The 22,957-nt window shown below is 32.0% G+C and overlaps 1 protein-coding gene across 1 annotated transcript; it reads left to right on the top strand.

Annotated features, from left to right (window-relative positions):
- Window positions 1–17,195: 17,195 nt before the first annotated feature.
- LOC110634412 (LOB domain-containing protein 38) lies at window positions 17,196–18,653 on the top strand. Its single transcript, XM_021783396.2, has 2 exons — window positions 17,196–17,752; window positions 17,845–18,653. The coding sequence occupies exons 1-2, from the start codon at window positions 17,569–17,571 to the stop codon at window positions 18,378–18,380; spliced, it is 720 nt and encodes a 239-aa protein (XP_021639088.2). The 5' UTR covers window positions 17,196–17,568; the 3' UTR covers window positions 18,381–18,653.
- The last annotated feature ends 4,304 nt before the right edge of the window (window positions 18,654–22,957 follow it).

Genomic DNA, 22,957 nt, shown 5'->3' on the forward strand with positions numbered 1-22,957 from the left:
ATAATGAATTGAATTATTTAATTTTAATAATAATGAAAATATATAACATTATTATTAATTAAAAATAGCATTTTATTATATTATTTTTTAAAAATATTATATCTTTAAACTTTTATAAAGTGAAATTTTTTTTATTAATCTCATATATACTTTTTATGAAATAATTTTTCACAAAAATTGTTATCATTTTAAATAAATTTATGATATAAGGTAAATATATTTCATAAAAATTAAAATTTTAAAATATCATTATTTTTTATTAATATAAAAAATATTAAAAATACATATTATTTTTTAAAAGATAGATTTCATAATTTTAATATTGTAATTTTATTTTTTTTAATCATCTTTACTTGTAGTTAAATTTTCAATATAATTATATTTGTATTTTATTTTTAAAATTTTTCGTTTATATAAAAATATAGTTGAAAGATAATTTATGCATAAAAATTTAGATATTTAATTAAAATTTAAAAATGTTTCTATTGAAAATTAATTATAATAAAATATAAATAATTAAAATATTAGTTATAATTGCATTCGATATATAATTATATTGAAATAAAATATTAAAAAGTTTAAAAAAATTAAATAAGAAATTTATAAAAAAATTATTAATTAAATAAATATTAATTAAATATATTTAAATAAATAAATTTTGAGACTAATAACTAATAACTTTTGAAAGAAATAATAAAAAAAAAGTAAATAAAAAAAATTTGAAAACACTTAAGTAAAATGAAAATATTTTGTAAGAGGGGAGTGATTAATATGTATTAAATGTCTCATATGACATACTATATATGAATAAATAAATGTAAATTATTTAAATAAAAATTAATTTTATAATTAAATATTACTTAATTAAAAAATGATAACAAAAGCATTTAAATTCAATTTTTATAATAGTAAAATATTTTTTATTTATTTGACTATTTTAATTCAATGCCATAAGTTAACTACAATGATAACAATAATAACAAGCATTAACTAATTATAGGAAAGTGAAATAAAAAAATTTAAATTATTAATATAAAAATTAATACATACTAATTATAAATAAATCAAATTTCTATATTTTATTTTTACAATTTTTTATGTAGACAATATTTTTTATCTCTTAAATTTTTTAATAAATATTTTATAATAAAAATAATAGAAAATATAATAATATAATAAAAATATTTATTAAAGATATAAAATAATTTAAAATTAATTAAATTATATGATAGTTGATAATGATATCATAAATTAATAGCTAATTTTCTTTAAGTTAATGGCCATTACTAACCTTTTATTATTATTATTATTATTATTATTATTATTATTTTTATTTTTGTTGTTGTTGTTAAATTATTTTTATTTTAAATTATTATTATTATTATTATTATGGAAGGTAATATGTGGTAAATAATTTTTTGCATAAATAAATTTATAAAAATAATAATATAAATAATTTTTAAATATTACATTCAATCACAAAAATTTTAATTTTTAAAAATTAAAATTTTAAAAAATAATAATTTAAATCATAAATGTCACACCTTACCCCTTTGTAAGGCATAACATGATCCCGTAAACTACCTAATGAACTACCGAACTTCACCTACCGATAACTCATTAAGTACTCTACAAGGGATTTTAAAACAATTTTCTTACATTTTGGAAGTGGTGAGCATTTTGGTAGGAATTAAAATTATTTATTCAAATCTTAAATACTAGTAAAAATTTTTGTCCATTTTAATTTTGCCGCAAATTTTATAAAAATTTTGACAGAGTTCCGTCTGTATTTTGAGAAAACAATTCTTCAAAAACCTACGAAAACACTTCTAAAAAATTTTCCACAACTCCCAACCTCCAAATAATCTCAAGTCAACTCAATTCAATCCACTTCAAAATAATTCCACAATCCAATCAAAGTTTATCATCTCAAAATATTTCATAACTTCATTCACAGTGCATAAAGTATGAAATTCACAAATACAAATCTTAATTTACAAAAAGAAAATCCAAAAATAATATTATTACAATTTATTATACAACTGCTCAACTTTACATTGATACATAAAACATTACAATATTTACATCAAAAATAACTACAAGGGTATAAAATAATACCCGTACAAAAATATCAGTGTAGTCCTCAATATCAGTAGCAGCTCACTCTGCTGCTTTCTCCTTGCTCTTATCTGCGATAGCAAAATAAGCTATCGCTGAGTATAAAAATACTCAGTGGTGCACAATAAAAATTTAAAATACAATACATAAATAATTCATTGACAAAACACAATTTAAATATTTCTCAATCACATTTCACAAATTATCAAAACTCATAATAACACAATTTGATCAAATAATTTAATAAACACAGTGTTGCCAAATCATACACAACTTAAGCAATAACACAAAATTTCGGATCAATGCCGTGTTGTACACCATGACAAAGCAATCTACAACCCCACTAATTGAAATCAATGAGGGAGGTGGCTAGCTAGCTAATGAGTACTCATCCGATCTACAACCTCAACTGGTAAACCAGAGTGGGAAGAAAATAATCGATCTCACCCCATAAATGGAGGAGGAGTGATGTGATACTGTCATGCTAAGTGTGAACACAAAATCAATTCAAAACAATTTATTCAAATAATTCATGAGAAATCCAATAAATTTCTAAGGTCATAGTTTCATTCACAATGTAGCAACACAATTTATGATTAACATCAAATTTTCATAAATTATACTAAATCAATTTTTCAATGACAAAATACTCAAATAAGGTTTATTGTGCACAAACCTGACGTGAGTCACCTCTAGGCCTTGACTCAGTCTCTCAGACCTTCCAAGTCTTTTTCAGCTGAAACACAGTTTCACAGTGTTTCAGTACCATAGCTTAGCATAAATCTAAAAATAAATTCAAATTCACTTTTATCTAGCTTGTATCAGCTAAACTTGATGTTCTTTAAAATTTGTGTTTCGGGGTTACTATTCACTATACTATTCAAGTCAATTTGTTGACTTTCTAAGGCTTAATAGGTATGGGAATTCCAAATTCACCCACATACCACATTTTTGTCACTAAATTTATTGGTTTTAGTTGTTTTCTCAAAACTTAGGTCTTTTAGGCAAAATTGCCAATTTTCAGTTTTGGAGTCCCAAGTTGCACTGTTCCATTGGTTATTTTACTGTTGGAATTTGGCAAAACTTTCTTCACAGAAAATGTTCCCTAATGTCTTAAGTTTATTCTCCTTTTTGAATCACCCCAATTGGAGTTTTGTAGCTCAAGTTATGGCCAATTGAACCATGGCTGCCGGATTGGATTCAACCCAGAATTCTGGGCAATTTTTGGTGCTGGCAGTTTTGGGTCACCAAATTGGGGTGGCCAAATGACTTGGTTAGTGGCATAATTTGAGTTTATGTTCTTCATGAAAGTTTTAGATCTATATCTCATCTAACCACTGGTAAAATTTCAGGTCATTTAGACCTATCTAGCTCAAGTTATGACCAACTGAACAAACACTGTTCATTTGGTCAGTTTGTACAGGGTAGACTGCAATTTTTCAACTTTGGTCAATTTGTTCACTAGGTTTTGATCACTTTTGGACATGCTTCCTAAATGAAAATTGTGTCATTTAATGTCTTTTTGCATTCTCAATTGGTCCCATACCAATTGGACTTGTAAAATTTCATTTTTTGTCCCTCAAAGGTACCTTAGTCATGCTGCCAGCAGCATGACTACACTCAATCCGAATTTGGCCTTAACTCCAACACTTCCAACACACTTCATTTGGTCAAAAATTACCATTTCTTACCTCAAACTAGGTCAACCACATCATTTCACCATTTCTCCATATTTTTGCCTCTAAACCCTAGGTGTCCAAAACCCTAACTCACTAAATTGTTGCATTTAACCCATTCAATGCATTTAATCATAATTATTCAACACAATTAAGCTCACATACACTTTCAAATCCACCAAATTCATGTACACATACATCAAAACCCTAGTTGGCCAAAATTCAACTTTGTCCTTCACAATTATTTTCTTTTGAATTTAAGTTAAAATCTAAGTTAAATTAACTCAAAACATATATTTTAAACTAAAAATTTCAATTTAAATTCTTACCTCACTTGAGCTTTCCAATCTTCTTAATTCCCCAATTTTTCTCTAATTTCTTTCTTCTACACTTCTTTTTAATACTCAAAATCAAGGTTTAACTTGAGGAACTAGGAAATTTATGGTGAAATTTAGGATTTTGAAAGCTTAAATTTAAGCTCTCATGGAGGAACTTAGGGAGAGAAATGAGAGAAGTGAGTGTTCATGGCAAACATGGAGAAGATGATAGAAAAATAGCTTTTTAGTTTTGTTTTTACGTATAATTATCCTTCTTTTTGACTTAGTCAAAATTTCAAGTAATTAGATTTTAATTATGAGGTCATGTGTGATGTCACACACATGATGTCATAAGGCAATTTTCTTTTTTTTTTTTCTTTTTCCTTTATTTTTCAATGGTTCTTTAATTTAATTTGCTATTCCAAAATTTTTATTTCTCTGATTTTATTTGACAGTTAGGTCAGGAGTTAGCTCTCGAGGTCAATTGACCAATTTGCCCCTCGCCGATTCAACCCGGTTTGTAAATAATTCAATATTTCTTCCGGCTTCCTGACCTAATTATTTGACTGGCTTAACAGTTCTTTTTCATGATTTTCTCTTTTCCACTGTGTTCATAATGGTCCTAAGGACAGCGGTGTCATATTTTACGGTTCGAAATTTGAGTTTAAAATGACTTCGCAGTCGTTCCCGAGAAGGTCACCCATCGCTGTGACTCTCGGCTCGTTTAACTTCTTATGTTCTGTTTTTCTTATTTATACTTAACTAATTGGCAATTACTAATTATTTGTGTTTATGGCTTATCTAGTTGTCTTAAGTGTGATTCTAATCCCCTTAATTGTTCGGACCGACATCGGTCACCGGAACAGTGAGATCTACCAGGCTATGCAAACGGGGGTGTTACAATTCTCTCCCCCCTTAAATAAATTTCGTCTCGAAATTTTACCTGGTATTAATCTCTGAACAGCTGTGGGTGTTGTCTCCTCATGTCCTCCTCTCGTTCCCAAGTAGCCTCCTGGCCCGAATGATGGTTCCACAGCACTTTTACCAATGGTATCTGCTTGTTCCGTAGCTGCTTCACCTCATAAGCCAGAATCTTTATGGGTTCTTCCTCATATGTGAGGTCTGGATTCACTTCAATTTCCTCTACTGGTAGTATATGAGATGGGTCTGATCGATACCTCCTCAACATGGACACATGGAAGACATTATACATCTTTTCTAACTCTGGAGGTAGTGCCAACCGATATGCCAAAGGACCCACTCTTTCTAGAACCTCATATGGCCCAATGAAACGAGAACTCAGTTTCCCATTTTTGCCAAATCTCATAATTCTCTTCTAAGGAGAAACTTTGAGGAAAACTTTCTTACCCACTGCATACTCAATATCCCTTCTCTTCAAATCAATGTAGGACTTCTGACGGTCTGATACAGTCTTAAGTCGATCTCTAATCATCCTGATTTTCTCTTCAGTCTGCTAAACAATTTTGGGTCCAATCATATTTCTTTCACCTACGTCATCCCAACACAATGGGGTTCTACATTTTTTGCCATACAAAGCTTCATATGGAGGCATCCCAATGCTTGATTGGTAGCTGTTGTTGTAAGCAAACTCAATCAAAGGCAAGTGTATGTCCCAACTGCCCTCAAACTCAATCACACACGCCCGTAGCATGTCCTCCAAAATCTAAATTACCCTCTCAGACTGGCCATCTGTCTGTGGGTGGAATGCAGTACTGAAGTTCAATCTAGTTCCTAGGGCTCTTTGAAGACTACTCCAGAATATAGAAGTGAACCTAGGATCTCTGTCTGATACGATGGATATTGGCACTCCATGCAGTCTCACAATCTTATCAATGTACAACTTGGCCAATCTTTCTAAACTGTAGTCCATCCGGACTGGCAGAAAATGAGCAGACTTGGTTAGTCTGTCAATAATGACCCATACTGCATCATGACTCTTCTGTGTCCTCGGAAGTCCCATCACAAAATCCATAGTTATTCTCTCCCATTTCCATTCTGGCACTGGTAGTGAATGTAATAACCCAATTGGTACTTGATGCTCTGCCTTTACTTGCTGACAAGTTAGGCATTTGGAAACAAACTCTGCCACATCTCTCTTCATACCTATCCACCAGTAATGCTCCTTTAGCCCTTTATACATTTTTGTACCACCAGGGTGCATGGCAAAAGGAGACTCATGTGCTTCCTTCAAAATGATCTGCCTCAAATCAACATCATTAGGAACACATATTCTGCCCTGGTGTAGCAATAGACCGTCATCTCTAATTGAGAATTCTAGTTTCTTGCCCTGCCGAACTTCTTCTAATAACTTCTCATACCTTTCATCATTCTGGGCAGCCATTCTGATCTGATCAATCAACACTGGCTGTACATGCCATGCAACTGCTGTCTGCCTCTCATTATTAATCTCTAAGCTGGCATGTAATGATCTTAACTCATGCACCAAAGACAAAGGAGTAACCCGTAGACTTGCCATAGTCTTGCGACTTAGGGCATCAGCCACAACATTAGCTTTCCCTGACTGATAGTCTATCAGATAATCATAGTCTTTTATCAACTCTAACCATCTCCTCTGTCTCAAATTCAACTCTTTCTGAGTGCCTAAATGCTTCAAACTCTTATGATCTGTATAGATATAATACTTCTCTCCATACAAATAATGTCTCCAGATCTTAAGAGCAAACACTATAGCTGCAAGCTCCAAGTCATGTGTCGGATAATTCCTCTCATGCGGTTTCAGCTGGCGTGATGCATAAGCAATGACATTCCGATCTTGCATCAACACACAACCTAACCCATTGTGAGAAGCATCGCTGTAAACTGTATATTCATTACCCCGTGTAGGTAAAGTCAGGACTGGAGCTTCAGTCAAACATCTCTTCAATTCATCAAAACTCTATTGGCATTTATCCGTCCACTGAAATTTCACATCCTTTCTAAGCAGCTTGGTCAATGGAGATGCCAACATGGAGTATCCCTTCACAATTCTACGGTAGTATCCAGCTAAACCCAGAAAATTACGAATCTCTGTGACATTTATGGGTGGTCTCCAATTAAGGACAGCTTGTATCTTACTTGGATCTACCTTGATGCCCTCTTCTGATACTACATGCCCCAAGAAAGATATTTCCTTCAGCCAAAATTCACACTTCGACAATTTGGCATATAGCTGTTTCTCCCTCAAAGTCTGCAGTACAATCCGCAGATGTCTATCACGCTCTTCTGCATTCCTCGAATAGACCAATATATCATTTATGAATACCACAACAAACTGGTCGAGGTATGGTCTAAAGATAGTGTTCATCAGATCCATAAAAGCAGCCGGAGCATTAGTTAACCCGAATGGCATAACCAAGAACTCATAATGGCCATAGCAGTTCCAAAGCGCTTTAGAAATACTCTGCTCTTGTACTTTCAGCTGATAATAACCTGATCTCAGGTCAATTTTGGAGAACACAGTTGCACCCCTCAACTGATCAAACAAGTCATCAATACGGGGCAATGGATATCTGTTCTTTATTATCACCTTATTCAACTGTCGATAGTCAATGCATAACCGGAGAGTGCCATCCTTCATCTTTACAAACAACACTGGCGCTCCCCAAGGTGACACACTAGGGCGGATAAAGCCCTTATCAAGCAGCTCTTGCAACTGCACTTTCAATTCTTTTAGTTCTGCTGGTGCCATTCTGTATGGCGTTATGGAGATTGGGTCCACACCAGGCATAACATCAATTTCAAACTGCACTTCTCTTTCTGGAGGTAATCCTGGCAATTCATCAGGAAACACATCCGGAAAGTCACATACAGTAGGAATGTCCCTCAGTGCTGGACTATCCATTTGGGTGTCTATCACATGTGCTAAGTATGCCTCACACCCCTTCCTAATCATTTTTCTGGCCAGTGCAGCTGAAATGATGTTTGAAGGCAATAACTGCCTCTCCCCATGTATTACCACGTCACCGTACAAAGGGAGACCAAAAGTGACTGTCTTCAATCTACAGTCAATCATCGCATGATGCCTGGCTAACCAATCCATGCCCAAGATAATGTCATAATCTCTGAAGGGCATTTCAATCAAATCAGACAGAAAAAGTGTGTCCTTGAATCACCAAAGGACAGTCCCTATATAGCCTATTTACCCTGACCTCCTGGCTTAATGGACTAGTTACTAGCACATCATAGTCCATTGGTACACACTGAATAGCAGTAGAACACATCACACTAGCACTAACATAGGAATGTGTGGAGCCAGGATCAAATAACACATATACATCTTGGTCAAGGATGGAGAAAATACCAACTACTACATCTAATATTTTAGCCTCCTCCCTCTGACGCATGGTATACACTGATCGTGCGCGCCATCGATAATTGGCCGTTAATGATGCTTTGACTTCCAGAAATGTTACCAGGACCCCTACCTCTGCCTCTACCTCTACCAGCTAACTGTGACCCTCTAGGTGCAGAGACTTGGGCTGATCCTTCAGATGTAGCAGAAGGTCCAGACCGGCACGGACTAATACAATCCTTAGCGAAGTGTCCGCTCCCTCCACAGTTAAAACATGCACCGGTGGCCTTGAAATATACCCCACCGTGTGTTCTACCACAAGTTTCACACTGCCGTACTGATAGAGCTCCTCGGGGTGCTTGCTGGGTCTGCTGACCAGACCGGGGTGGTCTTTGGCCAGAGAATCTGCCTCTGCCAGATCTACGAGAGCTAGATCCCCCAGACTGTTTTCTCTTCCCAAAACCACTCTCAGGTGCTTGTCCAGTAGTCTTTTCAGTCTTCTCTTTCTCTTGTGTACCATTCTTCACTGCTCCTTCTGATTCTATCCTTTCTAATTCCAGGGCCTGTGAGATCAACTCAGAGAAATTCTGATGTCGAAAACCCACAACTTGCATTCTCAGATTCAGCCTTAACCCGGACTCAAACCTCTTACATCTATCTCTGGGGGTGGAGACTAAGCTTCCAGCGTAGTGGCTCAGTCGAGAGAAGTCTCTCTCATATTCTGCTATGGTTCTGTCCCCTTGTTTCAAATTCAGGAATTCTTGTAACTTCATATCCACATGTGCATTGGGGACCCACTTCTGTCGAAACTCCTTTAAAAAGTCTGACAAAGTAAGGACTGGAGGTTCTACCAGGCTGTGGGGGATGGTCTTCCACCATTCATACGCATACCCTTACAATAAGGAAACAGAATACTCGAACTTTAGCTCTTCTGCACACTGTAGCTTCCTGAAAACCTGTTCAATTCGCTCTAACCACTGTTCTGTCTCCAGTGGATTCACAGTACCTTTAAACTCGGTGGCCCCAAATTTCATCAATTTTTCATATTGTCGAGCCAAGGACTGTGGTTGTGCTATAGGTGCTTGCATCTGAGCTTGGGGTGGCACATTTCCTGCCATTTATTGGAAAAATGCAGCCATCTCATGTAAACCGAAAGCGAGAAATCATGCGGTCTTTGGAGTAGGAGCTGGAGTGGCTGACCCACTCACGTTCTGGAGTGCTGGGGCTTTCTCTTGAATCTCAGCCTCAACAGATTGTTCCACGGAATGATCTCCTTCTTCCATTCCGTTTTCCCAAAATTTCTACTTCCTGAGATTAAACAAAAGGAGGTTGATCTCCGTTAGTGCATATTCATGATGTAAATATGTCATATGTATCAATGAAAGACACTTGAGCAGTTGTACTTATCAAAGAAATATTCATACACATAGTCAAAATTTATTGAAAAATCATGCTCTGATATCACTTAAACATGTCATACCTTATCCCTCTGTAAGGCATAACATCATCCCATAGACTACCTAATGAACTACCGAACTTCACCTACCGATAACTCATTAAGTACTCTACAAGGGATTTTAAAACAATTTTCTTACATTTTGGAAGTGGTGAGCATTTTGGTAGGAATTAAAATTATTTATTCAAAGCTTAAATACTAGTAAAAATTTTTGTCCATTTTAATTTTGCCGCAAATTTTATAAAAATTTTGATAGAGTTTCGTCTGTATTTTGAGAAAACAGTTCTTCAAAAACCTGCAAAAACACTTCCAAAAAATTTTTCACAACTCCCAACCTTCAAATAATCTCAAGTCAACTCAATTCAATCCACTTCAAAATAATTCCACAATCCAATCAAAGTTTATCATCTCAAAATATTTCATAACTTCATTCACAGTGCATAAAGTATGAAATTTACAAATACAAATCTTAATTTACAAAAAGAAAATTCAAAAATAATATTATTACAATTTAGTATACAACTGCTCAACTTTACATTGATACATAAAACATTACAATATTTACATCAAAAATAACTACAAGGGTATAAAACAATACCCGTACAAAAATATCAGTGTAGTCCTTAATATCAGTAGCAGCTCACTCTACTGCTTTCTCCTTGCTCTTATCTGCAACAGTAAAATAAGCTATCGCTGAGTATAAAAATACTCAATGGTGCACAATAAAAATTTAAAATACAATACATAAATCATTCATTGACAAAACACAATTTAAATATTTCTCAATTACATTTCACAAATTATCAAAACTCATAATAACACAATTTGATCAAATAATTTAATAAACACAGTGTTGCCAAATTATACACAACTTAAGCAATAACACAAAATTTCCGATCAATGCTATGTTGTACACCACGACAAAGCAATCTACAACCCCACTAATTGAAATCAATGAGGGAGGTGGCTAGCTAGCTAATGAGTACTCATCCGATCTACAACCTCAACTGGTAAACCAAAGAGGGAGGAAAATAATCGATCTCACCCCATAAATGGAGGAGGAGTAATGTGATACTGTCATGCTAAGTGTGAACGCAAAATCAATTCAAAACAATTTATTAAAATAATTCATGAGAAATCCAATAAATTTTCAAGGTCATAGTTTCATTCACAAGGTGGCAACACAATTTATAATTAACATCAAATTTTCATAAATTATACTAAATCAATTTTTCAATGACAAAATACTCAAATAAGGTTTATTGTGCACAAACCTGACGTGAGTCGCCTCTAAGCCTTGACTCAGTCTCTCAGACCTTCCAAGTTTTTTTCAGCTGAAACACACAGTTTCACAGTGTTTTAGTACCATAGCTTAGCATAAATCCAAAAATAAATTCAAATTCACTTTTATCTAGCTTATATCTGCTAAACTTGACGTTCTTTAAAATTTGTGTTTCGGGGTTACTATTCACTACACTATTCAAGTCAATTTGTTGACTTTCTAAGGCTTAATAGGTATGGGAATTCCAAATTCACCCACATACCACATTTTGGTCACTAAATTTGTTGGTTTTGGTTATTTTCTTAAAACTTAGGTCTTTTAGGCAAAATTGCCAATTTTCAGTTTTGGAGTCCCAAGTTGCACTGTTTCATTGGTTATTTTACTGTTAGAATTTGATAAAACTTTCTTCATAGAAAATGTTCCCTAATGTCTTAAGTTTATTCTCCTTTTTGAATCACCCTAATTGGAGTTTTGTAGCTCAAGTTATGGCCATTTGAACCATGGCTGCCGGATTGAATTCAACCCAAAATTTTGGGCAATTTTTGGTGCTAGCAGTTTTGGGTCACCAACTTGGGGTGGCCAAATGACTTGGTTAATGGCATAATTTGGGTTTGTGTTCCTCATGAAAGTTTTAGATCTATATCTCATCTAATCACTAGTAAAATTTCAGGTCATTTAGATCTGCCTAGCTCAAGTTATGACCAAATGAACAAATACTATTCATTTGGTCAGTTTGTACAGGACAGACTGCAATTTTCCAACTTTGGTTAATTTGTTCACTAGGTTTTGGTCACTTTTTGGGCATGCTTCCTAAATGAAAATTGTGTCATTTAATGTCTATTTTCATTCCCAATTGGTCCCATACCAATTGGACTTGTAAACTTTCATTTTTGGTCCCTCAAAGGTACCTTGGTCATGCTACCAACAGCATGACCACACTCAATCCGAATTTGGCCTTAACTCCAACACTTCCAACACACTTCATTTGGTCAAAAATGACCATTTCTCACCTCAAACTAGGTCAACCACATCATTTCACCATTTATCCACATTTTTGCCTCTAAACCCTAGGTGTCCAAAACCCTAACTCACTAAATTGTTGCATTTAACCCATTCAATGCATTTAATCATAATTATTCAACACAATTAAGCTCACATATACTTTCAAATCCACCAAATTCATGCATACATACATCAAAACCCTAGTTGGCCAAAATTCAACTTTGTCCTTCACAATTATTTTCTTTTGAATTTAAGTTAAAATCTAAGTTAAATTAACTCAAAACATATATTTTAAACTAAAAATTTCAATTTAAATTCTTACCTCACTTGAGCTTTCCAATCTTCTTAATTCCCCAATTTTTCTCTAATTTCTTTCTTCTACACTTCTTTTCAATACTCAAAATCAAGGTTTAACTTGAGGAACTAGGAAATTTATGGTGAAATTTAGGATTTTGAAAGCTTAAATTTAAGCTCTCATGGAGGAACTTAGGGAGAGAAATGAGAGAAGTGAGTGTTCACGGCAAACATGGAGAAGATGATAGAAAAATAGCTTTTAATTTTGTTTTTACGTATAATTAATTACTTGAAATTTTGACTTAGTCAAAATTTCAAGTAATTAGAATTTAATTATGAGGTCATGTGTGATGTCACACACATGATGTTATAAGGCAATTTTCTTTTCTTTTTTCTTTTTCCTTTATTTTTCAATGGTTCTTTAATTTAATTTGCTATTCCAAAATTTTCATTTCTCTGATTTTATTTGACAGTTAGGTCAGGAGTCAGCTCTCGCGGTCAATTGACCAAATTGTCCCTCGCCGATTCAACTCGGTTTGCAAATAATTCAATATTTCTTCCGGCTCGCTGACCTAATTATTTGACTGGCTTAACAGTTCTTTTTCGTGATTTTCTCTTTTCCACTATGTTCATAATGGTCCTAAGGACAACGGCGTCACATTTTATGGTTCGAAATTTGAGTTTAAAATGACTTCGTAGTCGTTCCCGAGAAGGTCACCCATCGCTGTGACTCTCGGCTCGTTTAACTTCTTATGTTCTGTTTTTCTTATTTATACTTAACTAATCGGCAATTACTAATTATTTGTGTTTATGGCTTATCTAGTTGTCTTAAGTGTGGTTTTAATTCCCTTAATTGTCCAGACCGACACCGATCACCAGAACAGTGAGATCTATCAGGCTATACAAACAGGGGTGTTACAATAAATATCAAAGTAGAATTATAAATAATATTGATAATTAAAAGAGAAATAAAAAAATTAAATAATTATTATTATAAAAGATTATAAAAGAGAATTATTAATAGAAGGTAACATATTATAAATTTTTTAAGAATAATATCACATGACATTTTCTTAAAATATATATATATATATATTTGTCATGATTTGCTCTCATGGATTGTGACTGATACTAGTAAATGCCTGTTTGAAATTATGGTAGAAGGTTTATAATTACTTAAAAAAAATTGTAGATATTATTAAAAAAAATTATTTTTATTATTAAATTTTATTAAATTTAATTTTAATTTTTTAATATTTTATAATTAATATATTTCAAAAATAATTTTTTCAGTGACAGCTTTAAAAATAATACCAAAATAGACATTAAGAGCCTATCTCAGATTAAAAATAATAAAATTTTTTCATTCTAAATATTAAAAATAAAAAATATTGAATTTATTCCTCATAAAATTCTAGTTTTTAAGTAGAGGATAAATTTATAGATTGGAACAATCCATGGCAGTCCAATTCACCATCTCTATCTCATTATTTTTAATAGTTAATATCTGTAATGTGAGATAAACATTAAAAAACAAATTTATTAGCCTTAATGACATGACTTTATTTTTAAATATTCTATTATTTTATCACTTTATTTTTTTATTAAATATTCTAATATTTCATATTTGGTGTAAATTATAGTCAATGTCTAAAATTAATTTAAGAAATCTAAATTTTGTCTATCAAACATATAATTATGATAATCAAATACCATTAACTTATAATTATAGTAATAAAAAATCTTAAATAGATTTATACTTTGGAAATTAAGCTTATTGATTGTTTCAAAAATTATAATCACATCAATTAAAAAATAAAATAAGCTCATTTAAGATATATTTAAATGAGTTTCTATGAATTTAGATAATAAAATTTAAAGTTAAGGACGTTTAATTATTAAAATTATAAATTAATTGATAAAAATTAAATTTTTCTAAATTAATTTTAGATTTTGTCTATAATTACATCTAATGAGATACTTAATTTAAAATTAAAATATTTGAATATAATTAAAAAATTACACAAATATTTGGAATTCTATGTACAATTGCCCAAGAATATTATCACTTTGTAATAGACATGAAGCATTAAATATTTTTTTTGTTAAAAGTGAATTTATCAAGTGAATATGTTTGCATATTAATGGTAAATACTAAATACGAAAGACAATTTGCATATTTTCAATAAATATATATTAATCGTTGGATTGGTACATACTTGAAATAATTGAAATCTTCACATTTTATCAAAATAATTGAAATTTTAAATAATTAAAATTAAGATAAATTATAAGTTAGTCCCCAAAATTTAATAAAACATACATTTTAATCACTATATTTTTAAAATCCATCTATTTAATCCTTTATATTCTAAAAAATTAACACATTAATCCTTAGCTATTAAAACTTTGGTTAAATCATCATTAGTCAAATTAATTTCAAGTTAGTCAACATACTAACTAATTGTTAAACCCAAAATCCCCTTTAATTAGACCCAGTTGGCCTCATCTCTCGTTCCCACCGACTTCATTCCTGGCCTTGCTCTTTCTTCCTTGTCATATTCGCCGATCACTACACACATGCAGTGAGAGATAAAAAAAAAAAAAAAATTGAAGCCAATATATAGATAAATAAATAATATAATCAGTACATTAAAAAATAGTCAATTAAATATTCTTATAAAAACAGTTAACTCTCAAATTTAAAAAGATGAGATCAATATTTAGAGATTAAAATGTACATATATTATGAACACATAATAATTTACTTAATATTTAGGAGTAAATTAATTATTTATTAGTAAAAATACATTTTTTCATTACAAAATAGGGTTTAATACCTAAATTTATGGGGATCCAATTAAATAAATATATAAATATTTATGACTAATTAAAAAAAAAAAGGGTTAATTGATCCCCTTTTTTACTACATTTGATCTACCTCTACATACAGATGCCCTTTTAGTCAAACCCGCCTTAGCTTGGTACTTTATCACTTTATCGCAGACCCACCTTGTCGCAGCACTTCATCATTAATCCAAATCGCCCGCTAGTCCCTCTTAACTTCGATCTCCCACAACAGCAACAACACTAGCCGAGCGGGGAATTCCTCAAGGGTCCACCACCACCACCGATGGTGCGATAGAATTTGGCTTCTTCAACTACTCGCAATCCCGCCATCACTTTGCCTATGAACCTTTTCTCCTTCTTTACGATAGCAAGACTAGTGTAGATGTAAGTATGCATGATTGGTCAATTTGGTATCGGTTTTCTACTCTGCTTGCATTGTAGTGGAGAAGGTGATTGTGTTGGTTTCTACTCCACCCACGTCACCACCAGTAATTGAAGACTAACCTATCAAACCTTCCCCTTCAATGCCTCTCATTTCTTTTACTGATTACTCGCATCTATGAATTCATGAATTACGCCTCTACCTAGATCATGAGTCACTCTTCTACTTCTTTAGGCGAGGAAGGATGTGTGTAACATGGGAGATACTTGGCTTCCTTTTGGGGCATTATGATATTTTCTTATTTATTAACATTGATTTAACTAAAATTTTAATGAAATTGATTAATATATTAATTTTTATAAAATGTGAAGGACTAAATAGATGAATTTAAAAAATATAAGAATAAGTTATAAATTTTAGTAAGTTATATGGATTAAATTATGATTTACCCTTAAAATTATGATAGAATCTCCCACCCAAATATGAAGTTTAGGTATGGGGAAGAAACAGCAAAGGAAAGTACAGGCTACAGGGGATAGGGAAGGGAAAAATAGCAAGTGGGGAAAGAGGGTGACAAATGGTTGCGGTAAGGATAAGGACGCCACGTCTGTGTAGACCATGACATTTCCATTGGTTTCCTCTCCTTGGCCCAGTCATCAACTCCTGCTTAATTATTCTACTCTCCCTCTTTTTATTTTATATTTTTTTACTTTAATTTGTTCTCTAATAAGACACCTTTCTCTCGTCATCCACCTTCCTTCTCCATATTCTCTCTGTTTTTAATTTCTACTTTGTTTTCCTTTTTCATGTAAACAACCAATTTACACACACAGAAGATTAGATTTCTTAATTAATGAATTCCCACACTAAAATGGGAAAGCGATTGAAGAAAGCAAAGCATAAATGCCAGAATTTGGTTGTATACTTTGTTGTACAACATCATAATCGATCACTCTCTGCTTATCAGATGAATGGGTCCAGAATCCTTTATTGGCAAATGAGATAGATGTACATAGATGAGGACTTTCATGGCTGTATTTTATATATGTGCACATATAGCAAGATTAGCTGGGAGTAGTTTGCACAAATCTACTCTATTTAATTCCCCCTCTTAACTTTTCTTAACTAAGCAGTCAAGACTAACAACGGGTGTGTTTCCTGATCTCGCACCAATCCATCCCACCAATGATTGGCCACAAAAAATACCATATCTTCACCCCTCACTGCCAATATCATAAACCCGCAACAACAAAGCCAACATTTTCCCATTTCTCCATACATGTGCATGCCATGCCCGTCACGCTTTTTTTTTTTTTTAATGAATTAACTCCAAATACCCGAAGTTTCATTTCACCCATCTTTTTCTTCTCAATGGAGAATAAAAAGAAAATTGAAAATGGCTATTATAAAAATAAAATGAAATGATGCCGAAAGGGAAAGCCCCCATCAATCAAAATATGCAACTCACCACCACAAAACGTAAAGGGTTTCTTTAAAAAAAAAAATTGAAGAATCCGACGGTGGAGGGACAACCATCCGCGGAGACACGGAGCCGCTCGCGCCCAAGTCTTTGGAATCTAACCCTTTCTTTTCCCTATGTCCTTCCCTAGTTAAATGCACACACCCACCCACCCACTAAACTAACTCAACTCCAGTTAATTGTTAAATCCAACCCATGCTTCAAAATCAGGTTCTTCTTTATATATATGCCACCTTCCCCTTCTCCTTGCACCTTAATTTCTCTTCTCCATCTCCCTGAATCTCCTTTCTTTGCTTCTTCTCTAATTGGATACTCACTCTGCCCTGCCAATTCTTCAAGCTAATCATTTTGGGTCTGAGTTGGGTTTTGTGTTTGTGTTTATGTGAGTAGAAAGAAAAAATGAGTTGCAACGGTTGCAGAGTCTTACGCAAAGGGTGCAGCGAAACCTGTATTTTACGGCCGTGTTTACAGTGGATCGAGAGCCCTGAAGCCCAAGGCCACGCCACCGTCTTCGTCGCTAAGTTCTTTGGCCGCGCCGGTCTCATGTCTTTCATCTCAGCCGTTCCCGAAAGCCAGCGTCCTGGTTAGTGTCTATTGAACTATTAACAATACGTACCCTTTTTGTGTTTATGGTGTTTAGATCTTATTTTGATATTTGGTATCTTGGTTTTCCAGCTTTGTTTCAATCTTTATTATTTGAAGCCTGCGGTAGAACCGTGAATCCTGTAAACGGCGCTGTAGGGCTCCTGTGGACTGGTAATTGGCACGTTTGCGAAGCCGCTGTAGAAACTGTTCTACGCGGCGGCACGCTGCGGCCGATGCCTGAGCTTCTCGCAGCAGGAGGATCTCCGTCCCCGGCGTCCGACGAAGCGTCCGAGGTTGAAGTGGCCTGTACGGACATGTGGAAACTCCAGGATCCAAATCCGATTCACCATTCCCGATTTTCCAATTCGAGATCCAAAGTGTCGCCAAAACGGAAAATAATGGACGAACCTGTGAATATGGTTAAGCAGCAACAATTTCAGCTACAGTTACCGAAGAACGATCTGGATCTTCGGTTGATGCAGATCTTCTCCCCAAAAACATCGCCGTGTAAACCGGAAAACCTGAGGCTGGGCAGTCCGTCTATGAATTCAGAGGAGTCGGTGACGACGACGATAACGTGTTTGGAGAGCGGACCGGGAGGAAAGCTCCTGAACCTGTTTGTTTAGGGAAAGATGAAAAAAAAAAAAAGTGTTCTGTTTAATTTTGTGCATCTGACATTTCCAGCATGGGAATTAGTCCATTTTCATAAGTTTTGGTTAATTTTCCACCCCGGAATTGGATTAATTATCCGGCGAGTTTTCGTAAATCACCGGCAGAGGATTTCTCTTATGAGTATTGATCAAGAGAACAAATGAATTTGCCGGTGATTGTTCTGTAAAATTTGTTTTGTGATGTCTGTATGACATGAATAATAAATAATAAAAAAATTACTTGTTTCATCATCTTCTTTAATTTTATTAATTTGTGTTTTGGGTAATTGATAAGCGCATGTGATGGGTGGGTGGGCGATGTCAAGAAACTTCACCTAATGAGCCCCTGGTTTATCCATTTTGATACTGAAGTTTTTCCCCCCTGGATGGGTCATGTGGAATTTAAGGCCTTGAAAGCAAACAAATTCACATCATTCTGCTTACCATTTCATTAAGCACATAAAAAATCAATCCGAGATTAGCATGTAAATTTCTTCACTTAGTAAATTCAAGTTCAAGTCTTTATTTTTTAATTTTTTATTTAAAAAAGTTCATTAGTTGAAGGTATATCTTTACTTGATAGATTCAATATTTGAATCTTCAGTCTCTTATTTCTTACTCAAAATCTCCTGGTAGAAAAAGATAAACATATAAAGGGTAAGGGAAGGAATGCATTTGGAGCAAAGCTTTACTTGTCCACCATGGAAATCAATCATCAATCACCTATTTCATAAATAAAATTAGGTAATTGACCTCATAATACACCACTAATCTATGCTGCTGCTGCTTATCCATAATCGAAAGGATGAAGAAGTAGAGAAATACAAGCAAAGAGGATGGGTAAATAATAATATTTTGGGCTATACAGCTAGGGGGAAGGAGGCGGCTTTTGGAAGACGCAAAGAGACGTGAAGAAAAGGAGAAGGAATCAAAGGAGGAAGGGGGGAGGGGCGATAAGATACATGTATAATTTAATTTTGGATTTATTATTAAAGAGTGGGGCCTACAAAAGTTGCAGTTTCTACGTCCCTATCTTCGCCAACAGGGAGAGCAAGCAGTACGGCCTTTGTCAGCGTCGATTTGGGCTGTCTTTCTCCTCTTGGTGTACACAGTTTCTTTCTCTTTTTTATTTTCTCCTACCACTTGAGCGCATTATCTCCTCCTATCTTGGGAGTCGTGGGATCCACATCATCAATTCTATTTGATTCTTTTATGTGGGAGATAGATTACTGCATTTTTTTTATTTAAAAAATAATCATAATTATTTTTTTTTTAGTATTTCAGAGCTTGCTATAATTTTTTTATACATTTATATAAACATTTGTGTAATTGCGCGAACTAGAAAAAAAAAAATTTATTCATCGCATTTTAGCTTAAATAGTTTTATCAATAACATTTATTAATTTTAATTTTTATTATAAAATTTTTTAAATTTTAATTTAAGTTTTATTAAAATTTTTATGTTTTAGTTGATAGGTTAAGTTATGGTTATTTTATATTTATAATTTCTTAATTTAGATAAATGTATCACAATAGTCTATCAACTTCAATTTATATTATAAAAATTATTAAATTTTAATTTAATATATTTTTCTTTAAAGTTTTTGTGAAAAATATTTATAATAAATCATAATTATAATTATGTAATTTTTCTTTCCAACTTTTTTTTATAGTGATTTATGTATAATTTCATTTTATTTATTTTATAGTCATTTAAATGAAAAATATAAAATATATGTTTCTATTTATTTATTTGTTTAATTTATCTTATTATCATTTTATTAAATAAATAATAATTATTATTATTTTATTTGTAAATTTGATTTCATGTTAATGTCTAAAGAATCCATATTTAATTTATCTTAATTTTATTTTAATGTAACAAGAGAATTTAATAATATATATTATTTGACTTTATTTTAATAATAACTCTAATTAAGTATGGATAATTTCATAAATATATATATATATATATATATATTCATTCATTCTTTCTTATATTAGCAAAATAAATTATCAAATCATAAATTATTATTCTGTATTAAAAGATATTTATATATTAAATTAAAATATAAAAATTTTTATGACATAATTTAAAGTTGATAAGTTCCGTATTACATTTATCTAAGTTGAGAAACAAAATTTAGCTATAAGGTAATCTGTAAACTTATAATAGCAAGCCATGAAAACTTTAACGATACAAATTGAAATCGATAGATATTACTGATATAATTATTTAAATTAAGAGATAATAAATTAAATTTATTCAAAAAAAATTACTCATGTCTATTGAGTATATAATATGCCTGATATAAAACTAGAAAAAGAAATTATTAATTTTAATTTTTATCTTAAATTAATAAATTAAAAATAATTTCTATTAACTAATTTTTCATAAATTTTTTATATAATTTAATAGTGCTATGTGATATCATATCACTTTGTTTAATTTTGTAAAAATAATTATAAAAAGGGAATCAGAGAACATGGAGTAAGCGAAGAAATTGGCTTTTGTTTTTAACCTCTCTTTTCATTTCTGCAATGCTGCGTCTCGCCGCATTTGGGAGTGGACCCCACGGAACCTTCTCCACCACTCAGAAAATTTTTGGTTCCCCAGTTGTCACCTCCCACTTACTCTAACCTCACTAATCACCTCCCATTAACTATGTCCTGCCATCTGTAAATCATTGAGCTAATTCCTTTAAAGGCTATATTTTTTTCCTTAGAGATATAATCTGTATAAGTGTATATACGTTGCCTTTCACAATTATATAGAATTTATTTTTTATAATTTATTTATATATAAAATATAAATATATATTATTAATTTAATATTATAACTAAACAATTAAATATTTTTACTCTTATAAAATAATTTTCATACAAAAGATTTTTTAAATATAAGTTAATTTTTGTAAAATAAATAAAAGCTTAATTACTTTGTAATTTCGATATTATTCAATAATATTAATTTTTTTAATATCTATTGACTGTTTTAATAGCTATTAATTATTTTAATAGCTATTAACGGTTAGATATTTATTGTTATTTATTAGTTATTTATATAACTGTTAAAGTATAAATATTTGGTAAAAATAGTTATTGAATTAGCTGTTAAATATAAAAATAGTAATAAAATCTTATTGACTTTAGTCAAAACGCTCCCTTAACCTTTAAAAATTAAGAGGAATAGCTTTTCATAAACTGCTCCATCAACTTTTAAAAGCTTATATAAATTCGAACAATATAAATAAAAGAAATAATATTTTGATTCTAATCAAAATACTAAACGCTACCTCAACAAATGAGATTTTAATTACAAAGTAATGCAAAACTCTATTTTTGTATATTTTAACATAAATTAGTTAATTTACCAAATGGATTTGAATATTTTATGAATCTTATTGACTATGGTTCAAATCTCATGAAAGAGTAGATGAAGAAATATTGTTTTATTATGTTAATGCATGGTAGTGCATTTGAGTCATCTAGCACCTTTGCGTTGATTCTATGGTGGCTTTAGAAATGGAGCAAGAGGTTAATATATCTCAAATGCTCCAGCTCTCAAGGGACCAACTTCCTAAGATATTGTTCTTGTGTGGCCAAAATTAAAAAAAGAATTCTCTTTCTCATGTTGAGGTGTAATTCAGTTGAGTCGAGTCAATTAAATTTTATTTTTTAAAGTTTGAAATCCGTTTGGTGAGATACTCAAATACTTAATTTTGACTAGATAACTATAATTAGAAATTTATAATTTAAAATACAAGCTCAAATAAACTCAATTTAAGGATAAAAATGTAAATTTAACGAATTTAACAACATTTTAAAGAAATTAACTATGTAATTTATTTATCTTAAAAAACATATTAGTTAGTCGATTTTTTTTAATCTGTTAAACTATTTAATCACTTTGTTAATTTTTTCACTAGTTAATAAATTTTAATGCCAGACAATATGCAGTCTATGTATTTTAATGAAACTAATTAGTTTGTTATTATATTTTAAAAAATATATTAGTTAATTCATGTAATTTAATTTTGATAACTTTTTAGTTTCTCTCTCTCTCTCTCTTTTTTTCACTTTAAACTTTCTTAACTCTCTCCTCATTATTTTTCACTTACCTTCTTTTATTTATCTCTCCCTTTTTTTTTTTTCGAAGCAAATTAGTGAGAATAAGAGACCATGTTAGGGGACAAATTGAAATTACTGGTCCTCAAAAAGGGATAACTTTAGTCCTTATGTTTGGTGATAACTCTAGTCTCTATGTCGGGAAATAATCTTAATCTCTATAAAATGGGGACAACTTCACATAAAAAATGATTCTCGTCATTGAAAATGGGGATAACTCTTTAAATTCGTCCCCTAAAGAAATTGGGAACGCTTGCTAAGGAGATAAATACTTGGGATGATTTGTCTCCTAAACTTTAAGGGATGATTTTTAAGATTTTATGAGATGATTTTGATGGTCGCCTAATCTCTTTTTCTTTCTTAGTGTTTCTTTTTCCGCCCACACATTTTTTCTCCTCATTCTTATTTTTATCTTTTGATATAAA

This window comes from Hevea brasiliensis, chromosome 10, assembly GCF_030052815.1.
Source record: "Hevea brasiliensis isolate MT/VB/25A 57/8 chromosome 10, ASM3005281v1, whole genome shotgun sequence".
Lineage (NCBI taxonomy): Eukaryota > Viridiplantae > Streptophyta > Magnoliopsida > Malpighiales > Euphorbiaceae > Hevea > Hevea brasiliensis.